The sequence below is a fragment of the Triticum dicoccoides genome, chromosome 2A, assembly GCF_002162155.2.
Source record: "Triticum dicoccoides isolate Atlit2015 ecotype Zavitan chromosome 2A, WEW_v2.0, whole genome shotgun sequence".
Classification (NCBI taxonomy): domain Eukaryota; kingdom Viridiplantae; phylum Streptophyta; class Magnoliopsida; order Poales; family Poaceae; genus Triticum; species Triticum dicoccoides.
Window position 1 is genome coordinate 7228204 of NC_041382.1, and position 10700 is coordinate 7238903.

The 10700-nt window shown below is 44.7% G+C and overlaps 1 protein-coding gene across 1 annotated transcript; it reads left to right on the forward strand.

Moving 5' to 3' along the window:
- The first annotated feature begins 813 nt into the window (after positions 1–813).
- Positions 814–2285, forward strand: LOC119358587 (cell number regulator 2-like). Its single transcript, XM_037625064.1, has 2 exons — positions 814–976; positions 1642–2285. Exons 1-2 carry the CDS (start codon positions 907–909, stop codon positions 1929–1931), a joined length of 360 nt encoding a protein of 119 aa, XP_037480961.1. The 5' UTR covers positions 814–906; the 3' UTR covers positions 1932–2285.
- The last annotated feature ends 8415 nt before the right edge of the window (positions 2286–10700 follow it).

Consider the following 10700-nt stretch of genomic DNA (forward strand, 5'->3'; position numbering starts at 1 on the left):
GGGGGGGGTGGTGGTGACTGGAGAGGGATCAGAGGGTGTGTGGTTGGTGGTGGGTGAGGAGGCCATTTTCTGGTATTTTTTCACCAGACTTCCCACCGGAGTAGAATGGAAACCCAGGTTTGATATCCTTAAATTTCAGATTTTTTTTTAATTTTTGGTATTTTTTATGATTAATATTTGTACAGGGATGTGGAGCACTCAGGAGCTCCTGTCTATTTTCCTAAAAAGTCAAGCTAATTTATGTTTGCCCAAGTATATAGGGAAAACATGACATTTTCTTCCATGAACTTGGTCAATACAGACAAGCTTGACTTCTGGAGAAAATCTTTTACCACACCATTCATTTTGAGAAATGGAGAAAGCACTTATTTCGTCACCTAGTGTTCGTCCATCGGATCTACTGGTGGGATGGACTGTATTGGCCCGTCCCTACAGTGAAAAGGTCTCCATCGACCCCACACACTAACCGTGAATGTCAAACTGAGAACTGTAGGTGCACGAAGATCCCGTCACCGGGATCACACATGTCAGGTGAACTTCACCCTAAACCTAGCTACCAGCAAAGCCAGCGCACTGACCGAATGTTTTCCGGCGAGGAGGAGACGTCGACGGCGGCGACTCCGCACTACACAGTGCGTGGGGTCACCTCAGGTAAAGCCATGGCTACTCGGGCGGCGACAGCGCGTGCACCCTAGGACGTTAGCCCGTGACAGCCGACCTTTGTGTAGCCGCGCCTGGGAAACGGGCCGGAGTAGCCCGGCTCTGGCCGTCCTTAAATGCCGCGCGCATGGCCGCTCACAGGGCACACAAGTCTCCGGCGAGCTAGTTGTAATAGTGCTACGCCGGTGACCGCATCGTCTCGACCGCAGCGCCGGCGCGGAGGCTACCTTCTGCCCCGACGTCCCCATGGCCGGCCACCGGAACAAGGTCTCCTGGTCCTCCGGCCTCTGCAGCTGCTTCGACGACCTCGGCGGCTGTAAGCTTAGTTTGATCTCTCCTGTTCATTAATTCAGGGCAACGCTGGTATATACCTGGTATGCATACAGCATAATAAATACTCCCTCGATAAAGAAATATAAGAGCAGCGGGTGCTTATCAAAGAAGATACACTCATACAAGCAATTCTACCATGCACGGAATATTTCATGCATGGATCCACCGTCTACCGCGTGATTTGAGATTCGTGCTATATTTTTTCAGGTTTGGACGATTCGTAGTTTCTATCAAAATGTTTTAGTGACGTAACGTTGTGCAGTAGTAATCTAATCTAAAACAATCACACTCTTATTTATTGGTACAGGACGAAATCTTAAGGTACACTTCAGGAAAAGATCTTCTCTTTTTGCAATGGAAACATCATGTAGCACTCTGAAAAAAGACAAATATTGGCCTAAAGCAAAACAAAAGCATAAATCTCAAAGCAGCGTTGGACGGTAGACTGATGCATTGGATATCCCTTCCTTGCACGGTGGAAAAACCACGCCCATTGATAGAAACAAGAAAAGAAAGCTAATAAAATCATATACTAAAATCTAAGACAAAAATACAACAGTATACTTGTGTTTTCACTAATTGTTGAACGATAACTTGATCGGGTGTCCGTATCAATGAATGAATGAATGCTACTATTGCTCTCCACAGCATGCTGTGCGAGTGGGACGATGCACGTGCTGCAGGGCTTGGGGACGTCCGCGATAGGCTCCATCCTCTACCACTGCTGCTACCGCGCCAGACTGCGGGCAGAGCACGGGCTGGAGGAGAAGCCATGCGCCGACTGCTGTGTCCACACCTTCTGCGGGTATTGTGCCCTCTGCCAGGAGTATCGCGAGCTCAAGAGTCGTGGCTTCGACATGCAGGCGGGATGGCATGCCAACATGGAGAGGATGGGGAAGACCGTCGCGCCCCAGATGAACCAGGGGATGACTCGTTAGTCAATTGAAAGCAATGCAGACGGTTACTCTTCTCTATATATCCTGGCTAGGGGTGTCAACGTCCAGCTACTCATCCAGTCTTACTTTTTTATCCATGTATGTGTCGGTGTGCTTAGCTGTTGCAAGTTGTTCTTCGTCCAACCAGTCACTTTCCACCATGGGTCAAATCTATGTGCAACCAATAAGACGTGTTATCATATCTTTGTGTAGAAGAAACAGATGTTCGCCTCCGTAATGAGTGCAATCACGTTTGGGTATGTAATATCTATGGCAGCTACCTTAAATCTTCAAAAAATTATTGAGGAAACCTTAAATCTCCAAAATGGATGTAGTGACCACGCGTATTTGTATGGGTCACATGGTTTGGACATTTATATTTGTTTTTTGTGGGGTCATTAATATATGTGTTCCTGAAGAATTAAATATTCGGGATCCCAAAACAAACTATCATGCACAACGTCAAATTGCAGAGGTAGCTACATGGGTTAAAATAGTCTTGTGTAATGTGGTACAACCAGCTGAGTGAATTAATTTCTCAAGAAAAGATATTACACAAATCATGATGATTGTCCTTGCGTATTTATTAAGATATCTCGTAATTAATCCTATATTATCTCAGTTTATGTTGATTATATAAATATGATCAGCAATGATAATGGGATAGAATAATCTAGTTCTTACTTTACGATAGAGCTTGGGATGGTAGACTGGGGTGTAAAAACAAGCTGTTCTTGGGTCACAACTTGACCACCTTCCTGAAAGAGGTTTAGTTCACTGGTATGCATATATAGAAAGGGTTCTTCAAAGATTTAATATGGATAAAATCTCACCCCTCTTAAAACCCCCGCGGTATACATGAACTACTTGTTGCTCTAGTTGTTAGCACACCCCCTTTAAACCCTCCAAGCTGCTAGGATTTTTTTTTCTAAGCATGATGAGGCCTTCCACCGGGCCAAGGTTTGGGTTGTGCTAAATTAGTCATACAAGTACTATTTGACACTATTTGAACGCTTAGATTCAAATTCATCCGAATATTTTTGATAAGTACCAAAGCTTCTCAAGGTTGAACGAGATTTCCGGTATCTTACCGGAATTCCGACCGCAATTAAAACCTTACTCACTACTCATCAAGTAAGGGTGTTAATGAGTTAGCATAGTAATTTTTTTATCAATAATTGTCATGGTGGACCTCCTACCTGAAAACTAAGAAAAACACATGGCAGGGTGGGAACAACCTCTGGCTCCCCACCGGCCACCACCTAGCAAGTGCCTCTTTTCACCATGAAAGGACTGCCGAAATATCGTGAAATACACTCAAAGACAGCAGCAGCACCATGAGATGGATGAGCGCCGCTCTGTTTAGCAAATAGGAACAGAAGCATATTCTCTTGCCCTTAAAGCCTAGCTAGCTACAGGCAATAAGCTTTGTTCCCTATGCGGGCTCAATCAATTCCTTTGACAAGTAGCAATGCATGTGCCATCTTCATAGTTGAGTATTGATTCTTCTTGATCTTGTTGGTGACTTGATGTTAAGGTTCCAAAAGTATTCAACAATATATGCAATGGTTGAAGTCCATAAATCATGGGCCATGTAGTCTCTCCAATTGACAGTTAAATCCAAAGAGATGGCCGGCCGCTAGGCTGACAGTTATGTCGGGCAAGGTTTTTTTAATTCTGATTCCGGGTTTTTTGGGATGAACCGGAAAATCCGGTTTCCGAAAAATCTCAAAAAATCCGTATTTTTTCGTTCAAAATTTTCAGACAAATTTTGAATTCAAAAAATATAGCATCAAAATATATTTTTTAACCTAATGGGCACACCAACTACTTTTTGGTATAATGGGCAGTACATCTTTTAACCCTCAAGAGGTCATAACTTCGACTCCATGCCACCACATCATGACCTAAGCCTGAATAACGCAAAAAGAACTTGTTGTTGAAATGGTTTTGGTCTAACGGGCAGTACACCTGGTAACTATTAGGAGGTCGTGAGTTCGACTCCATGCCACCGCACTGTGACCAATTTTTTAAAGCCTAAATAACACAAAAAACCTATTGTTGAAATGGTTCTCGTCCGGCAGTACACCTAGTAACCATCCCGAGATTGTGAGTTCGACGACACCTAGTAACCATCCCGACATTGTGAGTTCGACTTCATGCCACTGTACCATGAAGAATGAATTTTTTAGTAAGCCTGAATAAGACGAAAAAAATGTTGTTGGAATTGTTGTTGAATTAATTAGTATGCCTAGTACCCATCAGTAGGTCGTGAGTTCGACTCCATGCTAGTGCACTGCAACCAATATTGTTTTTGTAAGCCTGAATAATGCAGAAAACCTGTTGTTAAAATGTTCTGGTCTAATGGGAAGTAACCATGGTAACCATCAGGATCTTGCGAGCTTGATTCAATGCTATCGCACCGCGACCAATACTTATTTTTAGCAAGCTCTGCATAAGACAAAAAACATGTTGATATGGTTATGGTCTAATGGGCAGTACGACTCGTAACCATCAAGAGGTCGTGAGTTCAACTCCATGCCACCACATCGCGACCAATAATTTGGTTCTGGTCTAATGGGCAGTACACCTGGTAAACATCAGGAGGTCGCGAGTTTGACTCCATGCCACTGCATGGCGAGCAATATTTTTTTAGCAAGCCTAAATAACGCAAAGAAAACATGTTGAAAATGGGGCAGTATGCCTGGTAAATAAACATTAGGAGGCCGGTCACGAGTTCAACTCCATGTCACCGCCCGGCTATCAATATTATTTTTATAAGCCTGGTAAACATCAGGAGGTTGCGAGTTAATTTGTTCGTAAGCCCAATCATGGCAAAAAAAACTATTGTTGAAAATGGGACTCGAACCTCCTAAGAGGCACACGCCCTACCGCTTGGCCAAGTGCATGGTTGTTGTATGGCATTTTTACGCAGCTTATTTGACAATTTCAAACAGTGTCCAATTTTTCAGTAAAACCTTATTGTCAGGTACTCATGGAGTCTATGTAGTAGTGGACCTGCTTTTCTTCTGGCGACAATATGATGATCTATTTGAAGGTACTGTAGCTAGCAATGACCTCAGTGATGATGTCAACACACATGACTGGCTACCTGGCCAGAGATTCTAGACATTTGAGGTTCTCCATCGATCACTACTTCACCCCACTACCCAATGGAAATATTCCCTCTGCAAAACAACAGCGGTTCACACAGAACAGTGTCAACACCATGAAAGGGAGTATTTCAACCAAAAAAAACACCCTTTTTTGCGGGGAGCCCAAAAAACACCATGACTGTTATATTTAATTAAGGTGATCCTCCTCGACGGACCGATGCTTCCAGTGATTTCTCCATGGGCGAGAGTCATGCGTGAGAAGCCGAATCACGATGCTCTATGCTGTGAGTATGGCCGCTGCTCGTAGAGATTCCCATCGGCAGCAACGGCTGTTGTAGCTGATGGGGCAGGGACGCACCGGTGGCTTTGTGTACGATGTAATGGCTACATGACTCTCTTATGCCCATGTGTCACTTTGGGAGAATAGCCGAGATCGTCGATAAGGGGGCCACATGTGAGGTCCTTCCTGTCTCCCCACAAGAAAAATACAGCTACTTGTGTTTTTGCTAATTGTTGAATGATAACTTGGCTGGGTGTTCGGATCAATGAATGAATGAATGAACCTAGTGCTGCTCTGCTCAGAATGTTACACGAGTGGGACGATGTACGTGCTGCAGGCCCTGGGGACGACATCGACAAGTTCCATCCCATACGCCTGCTGCTATGCTACCATGCCAGGCTGCGGGCGGAGCACGATCTTGACCAGAAAACCTGCGCTAACTGCTGCGTCCGCACCTTCTGTGGGCTTCACACCCTTTGCCAGGAGTATCGCGAGCTCAGGAGTCGCGTCTTTGAGATGCAAGAAGGGTGGCATGCCAATATGGAGAGGATGGGGAACTGTCGTACCCCACATGAACCAGGGGATGACTCGTTAGTTGACCGAATGCAATGCAGAGAGTTACTATCTATCTGGGTGAGTCCTGTCTGTGACGTGTGCTTTCTTGTTGCAAGTCAGCTCTCATGTGTCAATTCTATGTGCAACTTCAATACGACGTACTATATGAGTGATGCTTTACTATGGCGGGGTACGCGGGTGCTGGTTATCTCTATGATCCCAATGATGCTAGATCTTAGACTGGATTCATGTTTCTCTATAGTGGTGCAAAAATTTCTTGTCCATCATGTTAGTAGACCCTCGAGCCACATCTACTAACCACTCAGACATAGTTCCTTTGTATGAAGCCTCATGTGAATGTGTTCGGCCCATATAAATGATTAACCACATCAAGAAGTCATGGACTCGATACCGTCAACACCCCCACAAATATCTATGATGATAATACCTCTTGTGTTGCATAAATGCAAATAGCCAAAGCTAGCCGCATACATTTCAAACTATTTTTTAACAAACCGGATGAAAGTCATGCAAGCACGGACGGATTTCATACAAACACGACGGATTTCATACAAACACGACGGATTTAACTACATTTCGAACATTTAGAACAAAAAAAAGACCCGCCCCTAAACCTATCCTCCAACGGTGGCGCCCAGCGTCCAAGCTCGTGTTGTCCTCCTTCCGCCATCTCCATGAGCACTGGCGATAAGACCGATGAAGTGAAGGTGCGGTCTCCGACGAGGAAGAGTAGAACACGGGAGACGGACCGGCCCACATGGGATACCAGGCCCCGCCACCTCCCGTGGCCTACTGATCCTCGGAGGAGCCCACGCCTTTTCCGCCGCCGGTGGACGTGAGGTCCACGAGGGAAATGGTGGCGCCTTGGTTGTCGTCGTCTCATCGGGCTGGCTGATGGTTCGGCGGCGGCGCGTAGGAAGCAAAGCTGGCTATGTTTTGCTCTGCGATGGCATGTAGCTGCGCCTCCGCGGCTGCCGCATCTTACCGAGCAGCGGCCCGAGCACGGACGACATCGTAGATGGGAAGCTACTCCGCGACGAAATTTGGGTTCGTCGTGGCCATGGCCGCCACGGCTTCCTCGCTCGCGACCTCGCCGTAGATCTGGCCCTCCGCCAGTCGGTGCTACTCCAGGAGGAACAGGTTGTACCGCTGTTCTTCCTGCACCTGCTGGAACACCGACAAAGGCCCCGGCGCAGGCTGCACCTTCTCCATGGCAGCGTTGAACTGCGTCTGCGCCTGCTCCGTGGTGAAGCCGACATGCACAGGAGGCGCGGGAGCCGGTGCGGAGTCGTCGGAGCCCATCTTCATCGTGGTGTCGTCCTCGTCGTCGGAGTCCTCGGGCTAGCTGGCCGGCAAGCCGGCCTCGATCCGCCTGGCACGGGGACTATGCCAGGTGGTGGCAAGGGCAGCCACCGCGTGCTTCATCTCCGGCGACAAACTACCCCACAGTGCTTTTCCGCTGGCGGTCATGGCAGATGCAGTGCAAGGGAGGAGGATGTGGAGGGGCTAGTGTTGTGGTGTGGTGTTAGCTGAGTGTGGCCGCCTTTATATAGTGGATTCCGGTGAGGCCAGGCGTCTGGGTGCGTCAATGCACGGCGCCGGAGTGGGTTTCTCGTCCAGCAAGCCTGCTTAATGGCAGCAGATGGATGGACAACGGCGTTGAACGGGCGCAGTAGATATCCGCCCCGCCCCGTCCAATCACACGTCTCCAGCATTGAACATGCGCGGACACCGGAGGCGCGTCGTGGGAGGTGCCCTCGGCTGGCACGCCGCTTCAATGGCGGCGGGAGTGAGAGGTCGCGTCCGCCCTCAGCCGTCTTCAATGTTGAGCGGCACGCTCTACAGGGGCATGAATGCAGGCAACTGGCACCGGGCGGGAGCTTGCGCGGGAGGGGGAGGTGTATTTGGTGTGCCAGGGCAGTCTGAAAACGAGCTTGGGACCGGTCCATACTCCCGTAAACCTTCCACATTTGTTTCCGGTTTGCGGGAGAAATCACGTTTGGACCGCTCCGCGGATCGACACATGTCGGTGTTGGATGGCTTCCGCTGTCGGGACAGTTCAGTCCAAATGGTTGCGGGAGGTTTACAGGTCCGCCTTGGAGATGCCCTAATACCCCAAGGGTGCGAGTTTAAACCCTCCCAACCACTAGCTAATTCTTTTTCTCTAAGCGCTGTTCTAACTTAGTCATACAAATATTATTTTATACTATTTGAACACAATTAGATTCAAATTTATCCGAATCTTTTTGAACTATACCAAAGTTTCAGCGATATTTCCGGTATAGTTTCTCGTGGTTCAACTAGATTTCCGTTAACTTACCGGAAATTGTGACCAAAAGAAAAAAAACCTTACTCACAGCTCATTAAGTAAAGGTGTTAATAAGTTAACATTGTAATTTTGTTACTATCAAGAATTGTCATGATAGATCTCCTACTAGAAAACCAGAAAAAACACATGGCAGGGTCGGAATGACCATCTTGTTCTTCCCCACCGGCGACCACCATCTAGCGAGTGCCTCTTTTCTTCATGAAAAGACTGCCAAAATGTCGCGAAATCCGCTCAACGGCAACAGCAACACCATGAGATGGACGGGCACCGGCGTACTCACCATTCTTACGCAGATAGGAACAACAGCATATTCTCTTGTGCTTAAAGCCTGCAGCTAGCCGCATGCAATAAGCTTTGTTCCCTAAGTGGGCTCAATCAATCACTTGGACAAATGACAATGGCTTTACCATCTTCATGGTTGAGCTTTTCGAATGGAAAAAAATTCTTCATAGTTGAGTATTGATTATTGATCTTCCTATGACTTACTGTTTCAAATGTATTCAAAAATACTCTCTTCGTTTCTAAATATTTTTCTTTCTAGAGATTTTAACAAGTGACTACATACAGAGCAAAATGAGTAAATCTCTAAAATATGGCTATATACATCTGTATGTAGTCCATTTAATAAAATCTCTAAAAAGACGGATATTTAAAAACAGAGGGAGTATATGCGAGGGGAGAAGTACATAAATCAGCGGGATGGCCAACCGCTAGGCTGATGGGTTATGCCATGAGCCATGTACTCGGAGAGTATACGGTAGTAGTGGACTTGTCTTTCCTCTGACGACAATATGATGATCTTTTGGAAGATACTGTAGCTGGCAACGACCTCAATGATGCTGAAAGCACACGTGGCCAAAGGTTCCAAACATTTGAGGTTCTCCACCAATCACTACAGCGCCCCACTATCCAATGAAAATATTCCCTCGTAAAAAGACAACAGTTCACACATAACAGTGTCAATAACATGACAATTGTGTATTTTACGCAAAAAAAAAACACCACAAAAAATATGTAATTAATGGGGTTGTGCTACACTCAGGTACCCATGATGAACAGCACAATTAAAACAAATAGCATAAAAATATATTTAAATTCTGAAACTTTATAGTTTTGGTTATGACCAAATGTTGTAGGCTCTTGCAAAATTTTGTGGCCAAAAGATACCCGAAAAGCTCTCTACACAAAATAACAAAATCGGTACTAAGATTTTTGTGCATTGTTTAGCAGCATATTTGTTTTGTCTGTTCCGCCTAGTGATCCACGTTGAAGATACCATTGGAGCAAGTATAATAAGGTGACATAGGCGGACCGTAAGACACTAAATATTATATTTTTGCTTACTTGGAGGAGAGAGAAGAGAAGCAGGCTACAAATCAACAGCCGACTGCAGCATGTGCTTCTAGGGACTATGTGAGAGAGTGGAGTGGGTTATGTATCAATAAAATGGTACATATTTATATCAAACTATTGTACTTGCTAACTATAAGGTTAGCAATAGATGATGTAGAATACATATTTATACAATAAGGTTCACATTTCCATGTCTTTTCAACGGTAATATTATTTGAACTTAAACCGTACAAAATGTTGGAAACAAATTCTACATGAAAAAGGAGTGGATTTGAAGTAGCTTTCCACAGACATCTCATTTGCGCCATTCCGATAAACCATTAGAAAATGAGATAAAAAATACACTTCTTGTTTTTTAATACGAAAAGCACATTTCTAAAATGACTCTTAACCCGCGAGGATTCTGCAAAAACGATCAACATGAGCAGTGATCACCTTGTGCACAGCTTTCCAACAGTATATTACATGCTTTGTTCGGACAAAAAATCACAAAAGTTAATGTTTTGTCTGATTCAGTTCAGGTACTAAGGCAGAGACTGTTCGAGGCTATTAACAGAATACCCCCTCCTTTCCGGTTTATTGGGCTCATCTCATTTTTCTTGGTTTTTCCATATTACAATTCTCATTTTCATTTCTTTCCTCCGCATGTTCACATACCAAGGTGCATTAAATTGATGCATGCAAGGATTAAAAGAAACCAACCAATGCATGTAACCATTCCTACTCATTTAGTGGTCATCCATGCATACACTATAATTAATGCAGATTAAAGTTTGAGCAATTTTGTAAACTATGAGACACATTCCTCCACTGACCATCTACCTTGGTTGATGAGATTTCAAATTTAAGCCCTATAAACCGGAAAGAAGGGAGTAACACTCTGTGAGTAGCAAGACATGTATATATATATATATATATATATATATATATATATATATATATATATATATATATATACATATATATATATACATATATATATATACATATATATATATATATAAATATAATAGTAATAAAGTAGTTCCAACATTAATAGAATTTCAACCCAAAATAAAATAAGATAATTCCATGTGTTCAGAGTACATGTAGACTCGCAAAATTCCAGAAACCACACA